At 36.1% G+C, this 25,477-nt stretch overlaps 1 protein-coding gene across 8 annotated transcripts in view; it reads left to right on the top strand.

Moving 5' to 3' along the window:
- Positions 1 to 1,144: 1,144 nt before the first annotated feature.
- SLC39A12 (solute carrier family 39 member 12) overlaps positions 1,145 to 25,477 on the top strand; it is a 33,521-nt gene continuing 9,188 nt past the window's right edge. The window contains exons 1-10 of one of the 8 annotated variants that reach the window (XM_027695664.1): positions 1,145 to 1,325; positions 2,438 to 2,790; positions 6,745 to 7,026; positions 9,513 to 9,720; positions 11,152 to 11,324; positions 15,172 to 15,343; positions 17,990 to 18,162; positions 19,904 to 20,056; positions 21,260 to 21,370; positions 23,671 to 23,734. In XM_027695664.1, coding sequence (XP_027551465.1) covers positions 2,521 to 2,790; positions 6,745 to 7,026; positions 9,513 to 9,720; positions 11,152 to 11,324; positions 15,172 to 15,343; positions 17,990 to 18,162; positions 19,904 to 20,056; positions 21,260 to 21,370; positions 23,671 to 23,734 — 1,606 coding nt within the window. In that variant the 5' untranslated portion in view covers positions 1,145 to 1,325; positions 2,438 to 2,520. Of the gene's footprint in view, positions 1,326 to 2,437; positions 2,834 to 6,744; positions 7,027 to 9,512; positions 9,721 to 11,121; positions 11,325 to 15,171; positions 15,344 to 17,989; positions 18,163 to 19,903; positions 20,057 to 21,259; positions 21,371 to 21,400; positions 23,739 to 25,477 lie in introns of those variants that run through there. The other 7 variants (XM_027695663.1, XM_027695669.1, XM_027695666.1 and 4 more) reach the window with 7 other exon arrangements.

The raw sequence follows: 25,477 nt of genomic DNA, 5'->3' as shown, positions 1-25,477 counted from the left end.
ATAATATTTAATAGCCAGACAACATGCATATTATCATGCGTTTCTTCTTTTCAGTCTTTCATATAAAAATAAATTTTTATATAAAAAATTCTGTAATTCTTGTGCATAAAGTTGCATGTTTAGCAATGTTAGTTTGATGAATATAGTTTGTAATTTATGAAGTAAAATAAAAGAATATTTAATCATAGGACTGATTTGTAAAATATTCAGCCTTGATCACATGAGAATTTGTGCATACTTCTATGCAGTTGTACTTTGTATTTTTGAGAACATTTCTTTACATTTTTCTCTTCCTTCAAGCTGGTGTTAACAGTTTAATTTTTTTATAGTCAGTATCCATTATCAGTTCTCAGGTTGTTCCCTTTGAACTCACCACCTTATAGGAGATATTACACACATTTTAGGACCCAGGATTTTTTTGTCAATCTAGATTTAAAGAGAATTATGGTGTTTCTATTACTACAGGCTTTCTGCTTCACAGGATTTGTTGAGCCAGCTGAGCTGATAGTCCTTCATAACATCACTGAAGGTTTGGAAGGTGGGAGAATGATATGACTGGTGTACCTGTCATTGGGGAAATCTGTCAGCCGTTACAGTTTCTGCTAACTTCCAGTGCAATGATATTGTAATGGCATGGTGAGGTAAATGTCAACATTGTAACAGCATCCCTCTGGAAAATCTGAGTGGGTGCAAGAAATTTTTTTTCACCGCAGTCTGAGCTATCCCAGTTTTTTAGCTAGTGCAAATGCAGCACAGAATAAGTAGGAAAGAAAGAGACTGTTCTCTATAGGCAGTGTTTTGCAAACAAAAAATATAATTTTTCTATGGAGGTGCTTGAAAAGATTTCTATTCTACTCTGTTCTCGTATTTTCAAAAAGTAGTAATATTTTAATAAAAAAAGAAATTTGGGATTGTTGTAGATTTGATCAGATAATTTAGTAGTGTAGAGAACATTTGAGTGCTTGCATGTATTATCCACCGTTATGAAATACATTCTTTCATAATTTTATGCATCTTGCACTGCTAAAATACTGTTTACATAAAATGATAACTACTAAAATATGTGAAATACCTTCAACAATGCGATGCTTAGAACTTGCCAAGAAGAACATGTACTAATTCCTATCCACCTCCATTGTTACCTTAAGAGCAGCTCTCTCCATAGCAACTGAAAACTTTTCAAGGCAGCAATAAACTAATCCTCTCCAACTTCCAGAGCACCATCAAGGAATTTTAAAAACATTGGACTTCCAGCAGCTAAATACTTCTGAGGATTCAGAAGGCCACAAAGCTAGATACACGAGCATTCTTTTTCCCTTCAGAAGGTAAGAAAATAACATTTAGAAATAAATGCTTGTAACATCCTTGTAACAATGATACATATTCCTAACTGCTAACAGTAAAATATATCTAAAGACCATAGGATTTCCTAACATTTAACCTTTATCTGAGTGAATGCTCATTTGAATTCAGTCGTTCTTTTTCATTTTAAATACTTTGTTAGCAGAGGTTCCTTAAAAATAAGACACACGTCTTATGTTGCAGATAGAAGAAGCTGAATGTATGTGTAACTGTTTAGCACATGTGGATTATTATCTGGGTATTTATGTCACTGCCAGAACATGCCCATCAATAAAATCAAAACCTCTGTGGAAAACTGAGGTGAAACTCAATTTTCTTGTGATTAGATACTGAGATAGATTTTTGTTAAAGCGGAGGTGGTGGTTTATTAGGAAGGGTAGTGACAAGACAGATTTATAGTACAAAATGTCTTTTGCACCTAGAGTTAACAAGTTAAACTTGTTGCTTGGGCTGTGTTTGTCTTGTTTACTCACTGAGTTCTTTGAGTGAAAGTAAGACCTCAGCTTCGTAACTCTTTCATCTGATCATAAAATACGACTAATTTTTAAGTATGTCCTGTTCATTCTTGTTTTGTGCTGTATAGCTGGAGTTTAGTAACATTGGTAAAGTGTTTTGAAAATATAACCTGCTCTCTATCATTTCTGTGTAACATAATTACTGCACATTCATATCGGTATTACACTAGTAATATTTATTTACAGCTATTTTTGCTACTAGAAATGTGTTTCATAATGGAATGAAAGTGAAAGCAATGGTATTTTCCTGTTCTTACCAAAAGGAATTATTAGTGAATACAGTAACATAACACTGAAGTGAAAGACATACACTTTATTTTTAAGAGGAGGGAAGGGCACTTTCAGACGACCTCTTGTTGGTAATTCTACAGAAGTTTTAAGGCCATGGTTGTCTTAGTTTCCTGCTGTTCCATGCTGTAAAGCCCTTACAGGCTCCCTGTTGTTCAAAAACAGCTTGTCACTGCAAATCAGCTTAGCCGACCAATTAATAAATCCTTTCAAACATATTGCATTCACACTAATTAAAGGGTTGGGGTTTCTTTTTCCCCTTTACCATTCAGATTCCTCAGGTTTCCAGTTTAAGCTCTGAAGTGCAAACAACAATCCAACATTCAGTGCAGATCCCTGACTGCAAGAAGAGGAGATGTGTTTTCTGACCAAGCATTCAGCTCTTGGGGTGGTATGTTCTGCTTTCATATTCAGCGTGCTCATTGCTGAAGGACAGCCTGGGGAAGAGCATGGGCAGGATGGCAGCTATGCTCCCAGCAGAGGCTATCTGATGGAAGTTTTACGCGTTCTTTCAGCTGAAAACACTGAGCTCCACATGAACCATTCACGAGAACTGGTCAAAATGTTACTGGAGAGAGCTGAATGCCCACAGCGGATTTATGGCATGCAAGAGGATTGTAATCTGGTTAGTGCTTCAATTAATGAGGGATATCTTTACAGCATTGTCAGTGAGTTCTAACATTACTTATTAGAGTGATACTGTCCTGAATACAGAACCTAAACATGTAAAAATCTTGTTGTTGCAGGAAAAAAAAAATCCCTGCTTTAAGTTTTTAATTTTGAATTATTATTTATTGCTTAAGCTCATGAAGAGATATTCCAAACATGACATGCGTTCCTTAAAAATGCCAAGCTTCAGTCACATAACACTAATAATTCTCCTTTAGAAGTTAAGTGTTTGTTTTCCAACCAAAATTTTTCTACTTAAATCTGATCTAACGATAAAGCATGAGCTTGAATTTTAGGCACAAGATTTCCACCGTGGAAAGACACAAGTAAACACTGGAGACCAGTTCTGCTTTTTTTTTTTTGCTTTTACTTCATAAAAATAAAACCCAGACAGGATTGTCTCAGATTTATGTGCCACCTCACTGAATCATTCAAGATTTAGGGGAGGGTTTTGGTAAGCAGTTCAGGTCAAGGAAAATCAAAAGCAGAACAATGAATCTACAAATCCAAATTGAAACTGGAAATAGTCCAGGGTACAGTTTCACAGAAGGACTGGTTGTCTGGTTGAGTTGAGAATATTTGCAGAATTGATTCATGATTCAATGAAGAAAGGACAGACACAGTGCTAAGTGGGCAACTTCGCTGAAAAGGACGACAAAGGGCTTGGTCAGTCTTGGCTTTCAATGACATTATTCTGGCTCTGGCACTGTTGTTCAGTGACCTACATACAGCAGAGTCTCACTTTATACCACAATAATGAGGGTGGTCATAAAGGTGAATGCTTTCATGAAGTACTATTCTCAGCAATCTGCCAAGCCAATGAATCGGCAATCTTTTTATCCTATGCAGTAGACAGCTACTTACTTAATTGACCCTTTCAATAAATGCTCCCATTTCTCATATGAACCCAAATGTAAAATTTTGTACATAAGTAATGTAGATGCCTAAATGGATATATATTTTTTATGAAGGAGATTATGCACATACGAGCAACAGAAATGTATGGACCCAGATCAAAAGCTGAGAATGTGTTAAATATGAGTCCTCCTAAATTTCACAAAACAGGGTTCTAGTTTTTTTTTTTTGCCCTCTTTGTTTTTCTTCTCTTGATTGGCATATTTTTTCCATATGTATTTGTGCTGTATTTGTGGAGAGTCTTCCCACTATGACCTTGGATGGAAGAAATTTAAGGGAAACTTAGCTGAGACTTTGGTCATGTGGCTGCTCTCTTCAGGCTTCATCTTGGAAATTTCTTGTGGGAAGAATTTGAGGACTTTCACCATATGCAGTGCTCCTCAGTGTTGGCTGAGTCAAAAACATTGCACATATCCTGTACTGCCAGTGTTTCTGTGCCAGTGCCACAGGAACACAGTTGTCTATAGGAAATCCATGAGAGAGACGTGGCATCTTCAGTCACATGGAGCCCACATGGCACTGTGCTGAAATCTTCCATGATGATTTAACAAGATTTGGTAAATCAAGACAGCAAAAACTCTGCAAGAAGCACTATCCTTCAAGATCATAAAAATTTGAAACAAAATGCCCCACCTTAACTTGGCATTTTTTTTTCATGCTTGTTGGGAATCACTAATTGATTTCAGATTCAACTTCCCCTTCTAAATCCAGGATTCTGTTTATACTATGACTTTGTTTTCAACATTTTTTAACTATTATTTTTAATGATGTCTCTAATGGACATTTAAAAGCAGTGAAATTTTAACATTTTTTTTTAGACTTCTTTTGGTTTGTTTTTACATACTGGCCCGAAGACTCTTTGGGCTGGGGCTGACAGCTCTTGAGTGGCATCTGACACTTCTTTATCTTCTAAGTACACAAAAGTTATATATTTCTTGCATTGGTAAGACAATTTTTTCTGAACTTCTCGCCCCTTAAACAAAAGAAACTCAGAGTTCACTGCCCACGTTCTGGGCTTCTCTTTTATAGCAAATAAGAATTTCTAAATCAAGGACATGCAGATCTTATTCCTCTAAAATATTAGTAGCAGAAAAAACCCAACAAAACGAAACCACTGATGAACCAATTTATATCCTCTTAATATCTCTTCAAGAGTCACTCTCCATGGCTAGGCATATACTGTGGAGTAACTGCATCTTTTAGGACGCACCGCTTCCTTCCAATTAGCAATTTTCTTTTTAGTCATCTTCCTTGCAAGAGCAAACAATGGCTTCACTGATTACAATTTTCCTCACTGGATTTTGAAATCTTACAGAAATCTTTTAAAATCTTGCACTACATGCAGTGTGTTTATTGTACTGAGTGTTCATAAAGGCTGGTTGACTAACTTGAGGTCTTTGGGACAGAAAACAGAACAGCCATATTCCTCCTAGCCCAAATACTAATTCTCAGAGACATGTATTAGAAAAAGTTAGACTTACAGACCTTGATAGGCCATGTAAGCAGGACACAGCAGAATACACTGAAATCTAGTTCATTTATGAGTATAAATAGTTAATTTAAATAATAGTATTAACAGGGTTTTTCTTGGGATTTTTTTTAGACTCGGTATTTTGAGAATTTTTGTTAGAATTATTTATATCAAAAAGTAGTAGTTGTCTCAGTCCCTCCAAGGAACACTGGATTCTGAACATAGCATTGTGTGTTTCATTAACCCAGCTTCAGTGCAGAAAAATGAACTAACATATAGGGTGAGCCACACTGACCAACATATCATGCTGGTAGCCACAAACAATTTATTCTGAAAAACTAGACTCTGTATGTATGCATGAATTTATTAGAGTGCAGTGTTGATCCTTCAATGGTACTTTCATGTGTTGTAGTTTCTTCCCTGAAATGTACAGTTTGGCTACTCTACCGTAATGGTTGAGATTAGCTGACACACCTATATCATGCTTGGAAAGGAGTCTGTTGGACAAAAGCAGATAAACAGTGAATGACATTAGTTACAGGATCTCTTCAAGAAAGATTCTTTATTCTGGAGTTCAGTATCTAATTTCTCATAGCCTAACATAGATTTCTATTAGTCTTCTTGTCTAATTTTAAAGACTAACTTGGTTTTGAGCCGGCAAAAGTTTCTGGAAACTATAAAAAAAATGAGTTTTATGTAGACATATGTAAATATACATATGTATATATACATGTATTAAAAAAATCTGTGCTCAGATAGAAAGCCTGGACAGGGTCAGTACATAATCTCAGTCCTTTTTGAAATGTATTTGAAGGACTAAATGGTGCTGAGACCTTGTGCTGGCTCTCTGCACTGTATTGCATTGTTGTCGTCAATAGAATTCATTAAGAAAAACATAAAAATAGCTGTGTGATTACAGGGTCAATTAATTCTTTCAACAGTGCATCAAATATGATGTAACTTCTGTTTACATACCCTGAATTAACTACGATTTTTATGTTACGATGCAAACACATGTAGAATGCACAGATGAAAATATGAATAGCCTTATCTAATAACCCTTATCTAATATATTTATAACCAGAAGTATAATCTTTTGAAGCCAGTGGAAGGCTTTTAATCTCTACAATGATTGATCAGAGTTAGTCCTAATTTGTAGTGAGTCTTAAATCATCAAATCATTGAATCACAGAGTAGACTCATAGAATGATTTCTGCTGGAAGGGACCTCAAATCCCCCTGCCATGACTAGGAGCACATTCCACTGGACCAGGTTGCTCAAAACCACATCTCTGGGATATTTCTTAAAAACAAAAGTGGCACTGGACAAAAAAACACAGTGTGATCTTGCGGCCACAGAACTGCCTTGAATTATCTGTACCTTCCTCCTACCATTCCATCAGTCTGCATCTATGTAGTTGAATATAAAAGTTGAATTCTCCTTCTGTCTTTCCTAATTGTATTTGCAGGTGCCTGGCAGCGTGTTACTTGAGTTGAATTTCCATTTATTTTTATTTCTTCACAGTGCCTTGAACCAGATGCTTTGTTGCTAGTAGCTGGAGGAGATTTAGAAGACCATCTCAGTGAAGAAGTATTTGAGAGAATTTCTCTTATTCTTCTCTACTACATTCTTCATCGCAGAGATCTATGTTCTCCAGAACTCAGCTTGAATAATAAGGATTATAAATTTTACCTGCAGAATATGCTTAGTTTAAGACATGATGAAGACTGTTATTATTTTTCACGGAATGAAACTGAAGATATTTTAGCTGCAGTACGGCAACATTTTAAAACTTCTGAAACCCAGGTAAAGAAAACATAAGTAAATATAGCTTCATATTTGCTACTGATATAATGCCTATATGTTAGTGCAGACATTGTGTCAGTATCACGGCCTGCCAGAAAACCAGTAAATAACAGTGTGAGAGCACAGGCTGAACACTGGGGTTTTGTTATGCATACTGTTTAATGTTAGACTTTTCCCTGAGTTGCTTTTGGCTACCTAGCACTTCCACAGGGTCTGCTGAGACATGGCTGGGGAGATACTGCATATCAGGGACCATTCCCAATAGGTAATTTAGATGCAGTTGACCAGCTTAAAGCAGATGAAAAAGAGCATAGCTGTGTAGATGCAAGATCTTGCACTTGGCTCCAAGCACAGAAAATACTTTCTCATCTCTTAGTATTTTATAGTGTATATATATATATATATACACTAGCAGTGATTGTATTTAAATAGTATAAAGCAGAACAGCTCTACAACTGATCTGGCTGTACAGGAGAAGTAACAAATCATTATGCTATGATGAAATCCTTGCCAGGTTCTACACTTCCATGTCCATCCAAAGCAGGACAGAATAAGGAATCTATCCAAATGATGGTTTCCTTCAGTTGGAACACATACATTTGTGACTAATTATCTACCAGCACAGATATACCTTGTAGAAAGATTGATACAGATAAGCTTAAAGTTAAAAAAAAAAAGCATACTGAGTATTTTCAGCTAAAATCATCCCTACTAGAGTCAGGAAACATGCAGTGAGTTTTCTCATTGCTGTTCATTATTCTTTACCTCAAGTATTATTCCTTACCTCTAAAATAATAGAATAATATTTTAGAGTTCAAAATCTAAGAAAAAATGTTTTCCTTGTAATGGGGAATAAAATAGCTTTTTGTCTGTTAAGATAACTCCTGAAGCGCAGATTGACCTCCTGTTTGTAGCCCCTTAGATCTGTTCATAATGTTAAATTTCGCATACTGCAAAGCTTGAATATGCCCTTTTCTTTTCATATAATTAGATTTTAATTTACATTATACTGTAGTAGAGTTTTCTGCACAAACAGAAGATGGGTAGGAGTGCTGGCTGTGTCCAGAATATTGAGGGCCTCCAGTTCCTCTTTCTGTCTTCTTTATGTAATCATTTCACATCATAAATTATTCATTGACCAGTACTTTTTGGTTTTGAGTCTTGGTGAACGTGCCGATTTCCAAGAAATCCAATGGTATCTGAGCAACTGTAAAGAGGCATCAGTGTGTATTTGGAATGTCAAGATAGAATAACAACCCAGAAAGTTCTTTACTGTGGATTCTGTTTGCTTATGCTGGCAGTATAATCAGTTGTCAAGCCCGTCCAGTAACTGAAACTTCACCACTCACTGACCTGAGGGAAAAGAGGTTTTTTTTTATGAAAGGTACTCAAAACATAATAGCATAATACTTAGAATCACAACACCTGAGTTATGAAAAAGGACCAATGATGCAGGGTATGCAAGTTAGTAATAGAAGAAAAGAATTTTTAGTGACTATGTGTTTTCATTTCACAGAAAATATCCTCTTCTCATTCATAGCACCTAGTATCTTGTTTGAAATGAGGGATTAAACGTTGGATTGGGGAAATTTTGATGTGTAATGAGTGAACAGGAAAAGAAATGCCAACCAGTCTCCTCTCTGCAGTGTTTATGGCCTACAGACAGAGAGATGAGTATGAATAAAACAAACGACTGCTGTACTGGCTCATCTAGTTGTCATTTTAGTTTAGTTAATAAGAGTTAGAAAGAAATATTTTTTGCCTTTGTTGTGTTGTTTTTGTTGTTTCTTTCAAACCCCAACGTGTGAAGTGGAAACAAACAAGAAAGGCAAAAATAGAAGAAAACAGGGATAAGTTTCCAGGTAACAGAGACAGACCTGCAGACATCCACACACATGGTTGTACACCACTGACTACTGTTCTTTTTGGTCACCCAGCAGAGAAGTCACTCTTTATTTGCAAAATTATATCTTTCCATATTATCCCCAGATAACTACTCCATAACAAAATATTATTTCCATTTAATAGATCGGGAACTAAAAACATTTAGAGAATTCTCACTGAAGTTTAAGATGAAGAATTAAAGTCTATATTATAAAGTCAATTGCCTGTGCCTTAATGAAAATTCCTCCCTTTTCTACCACTTTCTGGAAGTAGATGTAGATGCAATTGAGGACACTGGAATAATAGAAACGACATGAAAATAACACTAAGCAAAAATAACGCTAAGTACAAATAACCTGAATGAAGGACTGTACTTCTTCCCCACTAGACACAGAATAAAAGTTCAGGATTTTTAATTCTATGTCTGTTTTCATAAAAATGTCCTTTGTTTCACTGCCCTGTTGTCAATTACAACTTCAATCTTAATTTTTTCTACTCTGGTTGTCTGTGAAAGTGTTCTCCCCAGTTTCTCCTCCTGTCACTCCGATTATTTAAATGGAGGTGACCAGGGCTGTCTTCATGCTGTTTTCTCCTGATTTCAGTGTGTTGATGTGAGCACTCTGGAGAAAAATGCTGATATAACAGACAGAGATGGTGCTGATGAAAACACTCTTCCACGCCTGGCTGCTTTAATCATTACTCTGGCTCTCCAAGGAGTCTGCATGGGGAAAGCAAGTTTGCCTTCCCCAGAATTCTTTATAAAATATATCTTCAGTTCTCTAAACAGTACCACTGAGCTCCAAGTGACAGGTAAACTATTCATTAATCTCTAGTTGCCTTTTGCAACACACATTTCATGTAAACTATCTTTAAATGCCTAAATGACTTTTTTGCACTTCATTTTAGGTCTTCATTTTAAAGTTGTTAAGTAGTCTCTTCTAAATTTAAAAACAAGGTTGGGAAAGAAACTCCTTATTTTGATAATTCTCAGAGAGGTATAAAGCAAATTGCTACTGAGATTATTACATTTTATTCAACATTAATTTATAACTGAATTGCTCAGCACCATCTGAACTACCCAAGAGAGCTCTGAGGGTGGCAATCTAGCTGTGAGGGCAAAGTTCACTGGGGCTTCATTTACATTGCTTCTTTATGCAGATCTTCATACATTGCAGGACTCTTTAAGGGATAGATGGGATAATTCTTGTACAGTAGCCAGATTAGATGCCTTAGTAACTCATTCCTCAGTGTAGATATACAGATCTGTTTGCTTAAGCAGCCAAAAGAAAGTAGTCAAACATCTTATCAGAAGCCTTTTTGTAAGATTTACTGTTAAGAGTATACCATTTATATTTTCTGTTTAACAACATTAAAGGATTATCACATAGAAACTTTCTTATTCTCATTGACCTAAACTCCTTTGAAATCAGTTTGTGGACTGCTTTCATTTCTAATGGACAAACTAAGGTTTACAGAAACTATCACTATGGTTTTATTTGAAAATGAGGGGGTAAGGAAGGTGATAAGTAAGGTAGGATAAGGTACACCCCCTCAAATAACCAAGAATTTCATCACCAGAAGCACTCCTTGCACTCAAGCTATGTCATGGGGTACATCCCTGCATTATCTCAGATTTGGATTAGGGATCCTCACTCCCTCCTTCCTATTTCAGTGCTATGAGCAGGCATGCTTCTTGATTAACCAAAGAAGAGTGAAAATCTGCTGTCCTATGTTCCACTTCTGAAATGCAAGAGCAGCACAGTGCCCCGAAGATTGATTTCAGGACACCCTATAAAGGATTTGTCTTCTGGTCTGAATACCTGGCCATGATGACTTAGTGTGGAGTTCCATTTGCACAGGAAAATTTTAAGAACAGTGAAGTTCTTTAGCAATAACTAGATAACTTTGTAAGAGATTGATGATTAAATGAAATATGAATTGCTTTCAGTCCCATCTGTTTTCTTCTGAGACAGTCATAGGCAAAACATCTGAGTGGGGCATGTAAAACAGGAAAGGCTGAGTATCTAGGTGTCTTGGACTTCTAGAGTTGTTAAGCATAAATTGCCTCCAGCACCAAACTGAAAAAAGAGTATTAGAATGAGGAATAGAATTAATGTTATAACTAACAAAATTTTAATAATTGTTTTTGGTTTTATCTTCTAAATGTGTGTTTTCCCATGGTAACGTATCTGTTTTCTAATGAATTACTAGAACTAGAACAACTACTAAATGTGCTTACAGCCAAAAAGACCTGCACTGTAAATGGACAATTCCACAGTCACAAAAGAAGACGTTACAGTATGGCAATCAGAGATACTGGAAGAAAAAATACTCCATTCAAAGGAAACCAAACAAAAGGAGACTCTCTGAAAGGCTATTTTGAAGATCGTGAAAGGAACACAGATTGGGACCAGGTTAGTTTGTTTTTCTGTTATTATAGTATTGGTCACAGAATTTCAGTGACAAAAGTTCAAATTGTTTTGCACACAGTACATAACTTCTGAGGTAAAATGTATTAGTTTCAAAAAGTCATGTTGATACTGATGGAAATATATTTTTATATAGTTATATTTATTTAAATATTAATTGGGGAAAGAACTTTATGGATGTTTACCATGTGATTAATGTAGCTGGGAAGGGCTAACAGAAGAGTTATAGATGATTGTAGTAGCATGGCTTCAATGTTTTCACACAGTTATTAGAGATTTCTTGTGCTCTTATGTCACAGAGCTTCTAGGCCCCCTTAAATGACCTGGTAGAAAGAAGGGTTGTTTTGTACTAAGGAAAACAAAGTAAATTATTTCTATGAAAGTTGCTTTTAAAAGGCTTCTGTAAACTGAAGATTGGGCATTTCCAAACTCTTTTAATAACCGTCTATGGAATCCAGAAGGTTTCTTTAGAAAGTAGAGAGTCTGTAAGACAGAGTCCTAGCTACAACCCAGTATCCTCTTTGAGGACTTTGAAGGACACTGGCTCACTGCAGGTGAATTTGTCCTTATCCTAAGAATTTAAAAATAAATGGTATATATTTTGATGCATACATTTGAAATATGTACTTCAAAGGACACATTTCTATTTATTTCAATTTTTTACAATTTACATTAACTCAGTGACAATGTTTATTCTCCATTTAGGAGAATGAGTGATGTGCAATTGACTTTTGCTTTGTAGTCATTATATGATGTGGAACTGAGACAAGTTGCATCTGGTTAAATGCCATTCAGATAGATATTTATCTGTGTAGTTTTATGGAATATGAAATGCATACTCTATCAATAGATTTCTTTATTTCCTGCTGCCTACAAAAAAGAATCATACTGATCATCATGATGAGGCTTTTAATGGGGTCTCAAAATAACTTTAAATTAAGATCATTTTAAATATGTTTCATATAAATTTTAAACTAGGAAGGACAGAAATCGGTTGTGACACTGTCTGTAAAAGAAGAAAAATTGTTCTCCAGTAATAGAAGAATTTATGAACCTCAGTTTTTGATTTCTTGAACTTCTAATACTGACTGTAGCTCAGAAGATAAGTATCTAGGGGAGTTATCTGAGTCTGAGTAGCCAACTGAGAGCCAAGTATTCTGTATATATGAAAAAAATCACTAAGAAACATCTGGAGAGAAGATAATTTCTCTTCTGTATTAATTCCTGGATTCTCTGGGTTTTTTTTTCATTCCTCTTCTTTCTAACTATGTCTATTTTCCTTGACATATTTCATTAGAACTCTTCATGTTTCACTGTTGTGTTGCTAATTTTGTCCCATGTTTTCTGCACTTATCATAGTGATTGTGCTCTGTTAGTGACAGATTCTGCTACATACAAGGAACTTGCTTGTTTATGGCTTGTGTTTGCTAACTACATTAAGATCTGTAATCTAATTTTTAGATAGGAATCATTATTTGAAACATTATCACAGGAAAAATGTCACTGCTTTCTTTTTAAGTCATCATTGTCTCTACGTTTAAAAAATGTGTATAAAACAAGGAAGTAGCAGGTGATCTAATAAGACAAATGATCTTAAATTCCATTAAACTATGTCACAATATCTGTATTCCTTTACTATTTCTCATTAAACAAACATGGATTTTGCAAACCAAAATTATCCATCCATTCAGTTTTTCACATGAAAATACGCAAATTTTATTTACTTGTTTCTTCAGTATCATCCTCCAGGAGTACACACATAGTTGCTTTACTAATGGAGACTTAGTGCTCTGCCTCTCTATGTTAGAAAGCTTAGAAGGCTGGGACTTGCAAGTGATGGTGAACGGTGCTGCATCCAGTTGGCAGCTGGTCACAAGTGGTGTCCCCCAGGGACAGTTCATGCAGCCCAGTGTGCAGTTAGTGGTCATTGCCACCAGGGCACACTGGTGGCTCATGTTCAAGTCGTCTGTCAGAACCCAGCCCAAGGGCTTTTTTCTATAAACCTACCTTCCTTCTGGTCAGTTTTCCCCAACCTTCACTGATGCATGGGGTTATTCCGTTTGAAGCACAATAAATTTGTCTTGGCTGATCTTCATTAAGGTCTTGTCAGCCCATTTCTTTGGCTTGTCAAGAACCCTCTAAACAGCAGCCATGCCAGTCACCATACGACTAGTTGTCCAGTTGGATTTCAGCTGTCAATGCTATCTGGTGCATTTAGCTTGTTAGTGAAGGTGTTAAATAATATCATTCCTGTTGTGACTGGTCAGCAATGCTGCTCGTAATCAACCAACAACTTGATAACTATCAACTTGATACCAGATGTTGGTGTTCCCTACTTCTAGTGGCAAAACTTCTGCCTAGAATAGTCAAAATTAAGGTCTTTTCCAATATGGTAGCTCCTGCATTGTCTTCACGCTCTCCTTTGGCTTGAAGGCAGAACACAGTAGATCCAGGTGACAAAATCATCTGTTATCCTGAAGACTTTAATGTGGTTTCAGAACAAATTTATCAGTGCTCCATTAATTCAGCTTCTTAGTGAACTTTAAGGCATATTTTACTTCACTAATGGATGAGCGAAGGCAGAAAGGTGTTGGGTTTTAACTGGGTTATTTAAAAGTAACTATATTTAACAACATTTTTTTAAATTAATTTAAATAGAAATTTTATTTCAAAAGAAGCTTAAGCTTCAGTGATTAGAAAAAAGTATTTAGGAATCCCTTGATTCTCAGATGTAGGCCAATTTAAATGAAAGAAAAAAATATTTTTTTAAATTGAATCACAACTCATCAGATGAGATAAAGAAATAAAGATTATTCCTTTAAGTAAGATAACATATTTGATCTGGACTCCTCTTTAAAAGCGTTTACAGAAATTTCCACTAGAAATGTGTTCTAGTGCTAACTGGTCATGTTTTTACTAGAAGTTTTATCCTGGAGATGGAAAAGAATTCTTCATGAAAATTTGTCAAAATATAAAGTTTCCCAAGGAAAGGTCCTTCTTTTGACAAAGAGATGTTCCAAACAAGAATAAAAAGTAGCTGGAATTCTGAAGTACCTCTTATAATGCAATTATTAAGCAATCTTTAGACCAAATTTAGACTATGTTTGCTGACCTTAAATTGACATGCCATTATTTAAAGAATTAAAAACCTCCAATTTATTTTCATATCTTACTGAAGATCCAGCACAAGAACAAATCTAAGTGTTGCTTTTGATGTAGTATCTTATATTAATATCACTATTATTTCAAGCAATGAAGTTTTACAGTAATGACTAAGAATATGATTTGTGTTAACATTAAAAAGAGGGTGGTTGGGCACTGGAACAGGCTGCCCAGGGAAGTGGTCACAGCACCAAGCCTGACAGAGTTCAAGAATTGTTTAAATGATACTCTCAGGCACATGGTGTAACTCTTGGGGATGGTCCTGTACAGGGCTAAGGGTTGGACTTAATGATCCTTGTGGGTCCCTTCCAACTCAGCATATTCTGTGATATTCTGTAAAATATTTTTCTTAGCACATATGACACTAAAATGTTGAGAGATATTATTTTGTCAGATCCTTATGATATTAACCAGCTTCTGTAGATATTGTCCTGTTTCATTCCAAAGATTCCAGTCTTTCTGAAATATATAGTAGCATCAAGTTTAATTTGAAAAAAAAATGGAATTAATTGAAGTAATTAAACTAATTTAATAAAAAAATACTGTATAAAACCCCAAGTTTTTTCTAGGTTGTACCACCCTGTGTTCTTCTAAGATTCCATATTTAACCTCAACATTAAATGCAGGTACATGCAACATGTTCAGTAACTCTGTATACTCTTCTACAAAGGTTTGTTTCTCTGCCAATGAACTTGTGAAGATATTTTTGAAAAATGGTTCTTCCTCCATTTCCAAGGACCACTTCAAGCAAATCAGTCCAGCTATCATTCAGCAACTTTTAAGTTGTTCATGTCAGCTTCCGGACTTCAAGCAGACAAGACTTCCACCATCAACTGTGGAAAGTGAGTTATGTTGTTATTAACAAAGTATTGCTTAAATTTGGATAAAGAGGTGCAGGGACTTAACTTCTGGAGACATTTCATTCATTACATTCATTCAAACCAAAACACGAGGAGATTTGTGCACTCTGTAATTTATGCACTTTATAACTTCATAGCATACATAGCATACATCTCAGATAGTAGTACTATACTGAAAAGTGAGGGGATTCAACTGTCTTAATTTTATATTAGATGGAATTCTATTTCATTATGTAAGGTTTTAAGCTTTATTGTCTCCATTTGAGGACTGCTTGATGTTGGCAGCAGGTGGGCCATAACAGGTCCTCATCTGTGGTTTGCTGGGCAGTAAGGGCTTGTTTTGTGAAATTTTTACCAGATTTATATTGGAATCGTTGCATTGCTTACATGTATAGCCTCAAGGTTACATTGCCTGGCATTTTAAACCATGATGTGGCAAATGCTTGATATAGGTAAGTTCTGCATGAATGTTACTGGTTTTTCACATAGTTTACAGCAGAGAAGCTTTGAGAATGTTACTGTGGGGAGGAAAACATCCAGAAGAACAGTAACAGGGCAGCAGAACTTGTGTGATAGAGTTGGAATAAGAACTGAGTTAGAGTATAATCAGATTGTTTCCAGTCACAGTTGTAGCCCTCACATGTCACTGCTTCCAGTGATTTCTGCCCCATCTCTTCCGTTGATTCAACTTCTCCTGTAATCAATCCTCACTCTACCTTACAAAAAAAAAAATCTAAATCTGATATGATTTAAGGGCTTCTTAATGTGCTGTTATTTGGGTTTTTTTTTGTTACTTTAAACCAGCAATATCTGGGAAGTGGTTACAAACCAAGGTGTGCTGGTGTATTACAGGGGACATTAATTTTGGTAGTCAGGAATGAACAAAAAGGAAAGGGTATCTAACCATAATCACCTGCATCTAGAGCAGCACTTTTTAGGCTACAAATCAATGTTTTCAATACGTCTTTTAGGAGCTATTAAACTTTCCCCACGGCCTGCTGGCCAACAATCCTTATGGAACAGCATATAAATTAAAAAAATGTGGAAGGACTGTCATGGATATCCCAATAATGGTTATAGGAAAAAAACCCATACAGAATAGGAAAAATCATTATGGGTCTTCAATAGGCAGCAGTCCTATCTAATGAATTCTCTCTTCTCGTTACCTGAACACTTTGCAGTCTTTACTGCTTTGATCTTTTCTATGCTACAGAGATATGACCCTTTTTGAGATCAGGAATCAAGAGAAAAAGAAAGAAAAGAAAGGAATTTAATCAGGTCAAATGCAAGGTTGATGAAAAATTCACTGTTAAGTAGGATCCTTCCAAGTCTAAAGCCATCAACCTAATCAATGATATTTTAGTGATCTCATAAATGTGAGAGATGAGAAAAACTGAACTATTCAAGTGCATAATGGAATTAATAAGAGCCTTTTCTGCAGCCCTTTCCCTCTGCTTTTTGATGAAGGAAGGATTTCATGACCCCAGGAACACTTCTGCTGTCTTGATACAGATAAAGGACTCCATGTTTGACCTATGTGTGACCTAGTGACCTGAGCATGGGCTCATTAATTTTATTCTCAGTTATATTTTACTGACAGGCTGTGCTGTTTTGACTAAGTCACCAAGGCCTGACCTTCCATAAATATCTACTGTACCCTGTATTTGGATTTGCAGTCTGTGAAATTTACTGTCTGATTTTATGAGGTGCTGAGCACTTGCAGTGCTTTTAAAGTGTGAAACATTAAGTGACAGTTTTGAATATTTTGGCATTAGTTCCTTTATGTGTGTTTCTCTTCACTGTTTTACCTCCATTGTAAGATTTCATACAGATTAATCAGGATTTATGTTGTGCAAAAGGCTGGAAATGTGAGTGGTGTGTAACTGAAGAATTATGAGTAACCTTCAAAAAAATCCCAGTAACCTGAGAAAAATAAGTTGGTGGTCCTGATGTGGTAACTGAAGGGATGTATGTCCACAGCAGATTTGTAAATGTAATTTGGACCAAAATGTTTATGCTTAGAACCTAAATTAGATCCCTATATCCATCTGAGGTTTTACACCTTGGTTTGTTTACAAAAAAATAGAGAGCAATAAAGCCCAAGAGAAACAAGTGATGTACAACACAATTTTTCACCACCTGCTGATTGATGCCCAGCCCATCCCTGAGCAGCAATCATTCTCTCCCAGCCAACTCTCCCAGTTTATATACTGGGCAGGACATTCTGTGGTATGGAATAGCCCTTCGACCTGTTCAGGTCAGCTGTCCTGACTGTGCTCCCCTCAGCTTCTTCTGCCCCTCCCTCACTGGTAGAGCATGAGACACTGAAAAATCCTTGACTCGAGGTGAGCACTACTTAGCAACAACCAAAATGTGAATGTGTTATTAACATTATTTTCATACTGAATCTAAAACACTGCATTCTACCCGCTTCTAGGAAAATTAACTCCATCCCAGCTGAAATCAGACAGTGGAACAATGAATCACTTCTCCTGTGTGCTTGTGCATAGAGGTGTCAAAACACATCCTCAAAACTAATTACAAAGACAAAACAAATACTCAAACACAAATACAAATACTGGATGATTAAAAGTGCCCTTGTTTTGTTTCATTTGTTTTCCCCTACAGAATATGGTTACAGCACTGTTGCTGTTTTACTTATTACTATTGGATCTATGTTTGGTACAACTCTCATTTTATTTAACTCCTGTCAAGAAATCTATACACTCGTTTTACAGCTGTTTGTCGGTTTGGCTGTTGGAACCCTTTCTGGAGATGCATTGCTACATCTTATTCCTCAGGTAAGTAAAAGACACTTCAGTGCTTTTACAATGTTGACACATATGCGTGTGTGCATGTACACACAGAAAAGTTTTATTTAAACCTGGATAATGCTCATCTGTTTATAAATAAACTTCCCATGAAATCTACCCAGCACTCCAGTTACATTTGCACTCTGTAGTTCAGAGAGATGTTACAAGTAGTAAGAAGCTGAAATCTATGAATGATAAATTCAAAGAAAATAAGGCTCCTGTTTTCAAAACAAACTTTTCAGAAACCCCACAAGTCCTGTGCAAGGCACGTTTCTAGATGTGTATTAATTTCTTTCATGAGCCATGTTCTGTAACACATCTCAAGAGAAATTTTTCAAGGGTTGTATGAGGCATCCACAGTCCCCTCCACATGTTTTTCCGGAGAACCAAGAGTTGTCAGCCTATAAGTGTAATAAAATTGGTGCTGTGGTGTTGTCCTAAATTCATAAAATTAATTTTAAGAACAGGATAGCATGCAAAACAGAACCAAATTTTCCATTGTATATTCATTTACTTTTGACTGAGTCTCCTCTGATATGACACAGATGTTATGAGTAGAATTCTAGTGGTTGTAGAAAGAGAGCTTCACAGCTTCACTTGAGATTCTGGTCAAAATATTCTTTGTACTCAATGCATCATCTCTGGAAGCAAAACTGGGAGAATAGTTTAAGGAAGGCAGTTCTCAGTGAACGTCAGACAAATGCATTTATTTCAGAAACACCTTTGGAGTGTGAAAGTATTCTCCTTCACCAGTTTTAAGTGATGTATCCCAAGCCTTTAAAGAGCTCACTTTCAGAGCAAAGGGAGGGCTGCCGCCACTGGAGAAAAAATTGAAGTACACCCACCAGTAAAAATGGATTTATGCATTAGTTATGCATTAATAAATTCATGCATTGTTTTCATAGAATCACAGAAGTTAGAGTTGGAAGGGACCTTTGTAGATCACCTAGTCCAACCTCCTGCCAAGGCAGGGTCACCTAGAGCAGATGACACAGGATCGCATCCAAGGGGGTTTTGAATGTCTCCAGAGAGGGAGACTCCATGACCTCCTCAGGCAGCCTGTTCCAGTGCTCTGCCACCTCAGTGTAAAGGAGTTCTTACTTGTGTTGATGTGGAGCTTCTTGTGTTTTAGTTTATGGCCATTACTCCTTGTCCTATTGTTGGGCACCACTGAAAAGAATCTAGCACCGTCTCTTGGCACCAGCCTTTGAGATACTTGTATGTATTGAGGAGATCCTCTCTTAGATCTAGACCTAAGAGATCTAGATCCTTCTCTAGATTACTGAGGCCCAGCTCCCCCACTCTCGCCTCATAAGAGAGATGCTCCTGACCCCTTATCATGCTGGACCATCTCCAGTAGCTCCTTGTCTGTTTTCGATATGAAGCTTACATATTAATATGATGCAAGTAATTTTTTTATAGACTTTATAGACAATTTACTCCAAATTATATATATATATATATATATATACACACACACATACATAAAGGGCAATTTCATAAAACATAATTTTACTTCCACCACTGAGAGATGAAGTATAGCGGAGTCTGGTAATAACTAATTTCATTATCTGTTATTCAGAGGATTAGCTCAAAACAAAATTTAAATTTGAAAGAACTGGGAGAAGAGAATTTTGAGAATAAATTGAATTAACACATTGTGGTTTGCTCTAGCAAAAATTAAAACATTGCCATTTCATTTTTTTTAACTCTATCTCTTTTATTTCAGACTCTTGGTTTACATAAACATGAAGCACAAGACATAGAACATTTCTATGAGGGAAAAGAATATATTTGGAAACTTTTGGGAATAATTGGAGGAATTCATGGATTTTTTCTGATAGAAAAGTGTTTCTTTCTTTTGGTAACACCACGTGAACAGGTAAAGCTTTCTACAATTTATCCTTTAAAAATCTCTTTTGAGATTTTACAGTGCACAAAGTGTTAAAATGATTGTGGAAAATAATTATAATTTGTGTGAGTTAAATGAAGCATTTATAATTGCTTTCCTCAGTGCTCCTACCAGATTGACCTTCAATTTCTATTTTGCTTTGCTCTGTGGATTGTGCATGCTACATGAACGTGTTCAATATATTTATAACTCAAGAAGGGAACAGTTGATTGAATGTGTTCCATAAGCATGCATTTATGACTCACATTGGAGCAGGTAAAAAGTATGTATCCATGTGAAATAGCAATGACGGTTGTTTACTGTAGGCTCTGTTTGAAAAGGAGAAAGACATAGATGTAAGAACAAGATATTTTCAAGAATGATATCTTAAAATTTCCAAATTGTCTTTGATCTCAATGATTTGAAAATCTAATATGTATGTTGCAGTCAGTAGGGCCGGAGCTCTTATATTAACATTATCTCCTTGCTCACTGACATGTTTATAGTAATTCTATTACTTTATTTCAGTGTGGATGGAGCCTGAAAATATGATTATGCACAAGGATATAATGTAACAGAAAATGTGATGGCTCATTAGGCTTCTCAGTATGAGACAGAATCTTAATGTCACTTAAGAAGGCTAAACCTTTGCTTGTTCTGTTTTGCAGGGTTTGCAAAGAATGGCCTGATTTAGATATGCAGCAATGAGTCCCTATTCCCACTATCTTTGAGTCAGTCATAAGAATATTGTGTGAGATTAATAGAATGAGAATATTTTGATGCTGGTGATGTTTGTTTTTTTTTTTTTTTTGTAAAAAGGAGTCCTCTTTGTTACTTATCTGGGAGAAGGGCTTTATCACTATCCCACAATTTTTTTAACTTTTTCTACTGAAAACTAGATTAATTCTCAGAGTCAGTTTTTATATCCATCTCATCTTCAAATTTTAATTTGATTTTTAAAACAAACTAAGTTTTATCACACCAATATGGTTGTCACTGATTTATGATTCACTTTTCAGGGTTTTTAAAGAAAATAAGCATTAGGAAACAATTGATACCAGCCAACAATCTTTTTAAATAGATTTTGCTTTGAAAAAATTAATTCTTAAAAATGCTAAATTTTCACAAAAGGCTGAGAAATACTGCACCTGTGTTCATGGGTTTCAGAACTAATTGCAAAGCGTCTTCATTCAGCAGGGCCTTTCTTTAGTTAATGGGCACTGGGGACATTCCCATGATCTTCCAGTGGAATCTGAATTAAATGAACATTCAGGCAGAGGCAAATCTACTTCAACCATACAGTTGGTAGGTTACCAATATGACATACTTCCCTGATTTTATGTTCTTCTTTCTCTATTCCTGAAAAAAATGAACCAAATTAATGTAATAAATCAGTAATATTTTTCGGTTTCTATTGATTTGGTGTTATTACATGACATGATTATTAGGAATCTATAGATTTTGAAGTTTATAATGAGCTTCTACAGAGATTTCAAGCGCAGATACTTTACAATAACTTTTCTTCAGTGTGTCTCAGATTGATATAACAATTCACCTCCTGTACTACATTTTGTTAATAAAATTCTTGAAGAATTTCCTCTTCCCTTCTTTTAAAAAATTGATTATATGTAAAGGCAGATTCTCCAGGGGAAAAACTTTATGATTTTCTGCAGTGAGAGTTCAGTGCATAATTAATGAACAGATTAAATCTTGGACTGTTCTTGAGCATTTTTCCACAGATTTTAAGGGTAGCATAAGCAAGTTGGATACATGGGAATGGTGCTTACCTATAAAAAGTTACACGGTTTTATATTGGCCTGTAGATAGTATCCAGACAGATAAATCCTTGCAAACTACATTGACTCTTAACTCTTAACCTGTTTTTTCTTTTTTTTTTCCAACAAGTCTCCTCAGTTTGTATTCAGTATCTATGTACATAAGTTATTTAAATAATAAGTTGCTCCAGAGATCCATAATGTAAACTCCATTTTACTAAGTCAGTTGTGATAGGCAAAAGCCTCATGAGCCACTGCTAATCTTTAAAACAGAATTGGGAAACTCTCAAGTGAAAACAGAGCAAACAGATGAGTGAAACACGTTTATTAATTTGTGAGCCACGTCATAGCTTCCTGTTTATGATAATGAATGATCATGTCATTCCACTCAGCTGCAAGATGCCCCCAAAGTTCTATATAGATCACATGAATTATCCTGGCTTAGCTGGTTTGTACAAGAGCAGCCAATTTTTCAGAATCATGTGAGTAACACTAAGACAAACACTGGTTGACTAAGAAAAACTTCTAAATCCTTCAGGTCAGTGATTAGTCTTCCAGTTTTGACTCAGAGTTCAAAGAAGTGGCATGTGAATAAATATTATAGGAGAAATGGAACAATTACTGGAATTCATATGACTGGCTGCAATCACAGGAATTAAAGACATTTATTTTTCCTTTAAAATGCAGAATTTGAAAAACATTCTTTTTTCTTCTCTCCTCATACTTCTACAGCACATATCCCACATCACAAGCACGCTAATACCGGCCAATTAATGTATTCTATTTTCTACTCAACATACATCCCTGCTACAGTTTTTGGAGTGGTATCTACTGTCCTAACACTGAACTCTTGTGCTGTTGTTGACTCTTCGCTGGCTACCATAATAGGTTTAAGACACTTTTTTGGGGAAAAAAAATAGCAATGATAAATTCAGTTTTTCTGGTTTCAAGCAAACAAGTTTTTTGACTTATCTCTCACTCACATGAATTTCTAATAATTTCTCTATTCAGAAAACAAAGCCCCAGGGAGGTAGGGAGAGTGAGAGATTGCTCATGTTCTCCCTTCTCTCCCCACAGTTGCAATATCTGTTAATTAAATGTTGCGGCAGATGCATCAAATTAACTCTCTAGGATAAGGATGAAGATACTGCCTCTTTCTTCACTTGAAATAAGGGTAAATTTCACTCCTTGTAGTGAAGTCTACTCATGTGCTGCTATGTCCAACCAGGGATGTCTAGTGCTGAGACAAAGCCCCAGATAAAAGCCAAGAGTCAGGGCACTGGAGACTGCACCACACTGAAGAAAACCCCCTGTATTTTGAAAGGGGGTGAAACCTACCCATGATCATCTTTCTTAGTCTTGTGTTTTCACAGAGTAACTATGAGGAACATGAATGCCAAAGAGATTCTACCTATTATTCCTTGGAAATCCTATGGACACCTTCTCCATCAGGAAACTACAGTTCTAGTCATGACAAAATCAAAACGTGTAATTTGAATCATAATCTCCTTTTTAGTCTTGCATTTGGCTCAGATTTTTAGGTATTCAAGCAGAAATATGGTTTTCTTGGGCAACAACAGTGCTTATGTATATCTTCCTACCTGAATTAGACCCTCACCTTTTCTGGGCAAGGGAGATTTCTTTCTCATGTGTTTCTGCAGTACCAATCACACTGCCAGCGGTCAATAAATTATTCTAATGATATCTGTGCAAATAACAATTGACTATCTTTTATTCAAATAGCTTGAACTTAGTTGATACTTTCCAGTATTTATAGCAGCAATTGGAAGAGCCCCTTAACACTGATCCATTATCTTTACTTTTAACTAGAGAAGCCCTGAAGATTCTGAATCTGCTGAAGTTCCTCCGGAGAGCAAGACAATCAGCAAAAAAAGTTAGTATCAATAAAAAGACTAGACAAGTAACAGGAAAATCCTTCAGACCTAAGATGGAATTGAAAGTCTGAAGCTGGCTTAGCTCTGTGCTTGCTATGTGCTATGTCGCCACATCTGATGGCGCCTGGCTACATAATTTAATCTCTACTTAAAGACCTTCTCAACTGCCAGCCCTGTAATTGTGAAGTTCATTAGTCTTATACTGTCCTTGCTTTAGTGTTTGCTGTCTCACTGTTGCAATCTATTTTTCTAAAGCCTTTTCTTAAGGGGAAACATTCAAAAATTAATACAAAACAGATTTTTGTAATTATAAACTTAGCTCAGGCTTTTATTTCTGAAGGTGGTGGAATGATTGTTTTGTTGGCTCACTATACTAATATAATTCTGCTTCCTTCTTCTCTTACACGGTAAAGCAATAGCCTCTTTGAACCAGTAATGATTTATTACAGGTGTGAAATTACAGGCTCATGATGGCTGTCGGTTTTAGTATAATCTGTTTTCTTCAGACAATTTCAGATAATTCCTGTCTTCTGTGTTTGTTGTTGCTTAATAAAAAAAATAGGAAAATAGAGTATAAATCAAATTCTCCCTTTGACTGTATCTTGTGACCTTGGTAAATTCAGTAGAGTTGCAGTCATTCACCTGAGGGAATGATATTTTAATTGAAATCAGTTTATTTACTATAATCAACTCCCCTTAATTTTGTGATCTCAGATCTCAGGTCGTCAGTGTGATTTATTTAATGATGTCATTATCTTCTAGGTTTTTAATGCTCTCCTCTGTTCTTGTGGACTTAATTTCAGTTTCTGAGGCATTAGAAATCTAGATTTTCATTTCTTCAGTCTCGAGTCTCCAGTAGTACACAATCCAGTGCCAGTTTGAGTGTGACTTCGTAGTTCATCTCTAGATATTTCCATTCAGTTCAATCATCATTATGTGCTAAGCACACACTAATTTCTAGTGATCTCAATGTTATTTGTTCTAAGTAACTAATTTTGTGATAGTTTTTCAATAATCTTCTTTGTTTGGTATCATTTTATCCTGATTCCTCAGTCTTACCTCCATATTAGAAATCAGTAAGTGAAACCTCAGTAGGAAAGGAGGGGTTATTTTGGGATTTGGGCTTTGTTTTGTTTGGGTTTGAGTTTTGTTTGTTTGGGTTTTGGCTTTTTTGTGAATACATAATTTCAGCAGACACTGATCTCTTCTCTTTGGTGAGTAGTAACAAGACCTGAATGGCCTGAAGTTGTGTCGGTGGAGGTTTGGGTTGGATATCAGAAAAAGGTTCTTCGCCCAGAGGGTGTTTGGGCACTGGAACAGGCTCCCCATAGAGGTGATCACAGCATCAAGCCTGACAGAGTTCCAGAAGCATTTGGACAATACTCTCAGGCACATGGTGTGACTCTTGGTAATGGTCCTGGGCAGGGCCAGGAGTTGGACACAAAGATCCTTGTGGGTCCCTCCCAACTCAGCATACTCTGTGATTCTGTGAAAAGTTTGTATTGTTAGAGTTCTTTTAAATGGCTAAATGCATAAATATGCCTGGGTACCTTCGTACTGAGCTAAACTTTTAGGTGCTTTTTGTCCAAAACTGAATGGAATCTGCAGCTTTAAGGCAGAAGCCTGGCATTTCGTCCACTGGGAGGCTTCACTGTAAATGTATGTCAAGTAGGACTGAAAAAGGAGTCAGTCACCTTAGATAGCCAGTGAGTGACTCAGAAAGAAAGAAGCTTTCTGAAGAG

This window comes from Neopelma chrysocephalum, unplaced genomic scaffold (assembly GCF_003984885.1).
Source record: "Neopelma chrysocephalum unplaced genomic scaffold, ASM398488v2 Primary Assembly neopelma1_102, whole genome shotgun sequence".
In the NCBI taxonomy this organism is placed as follows: Eukaryota; Metazoa; Chordata; class Aves; order Passeriformes; family Pipridae; genus Neopelma; species Neopelma chrysocephalum.
Note: the sequence above shows the minus strand (reverse complement) of the source record. Positions and strands in the feature narration are given on the sequence as shown.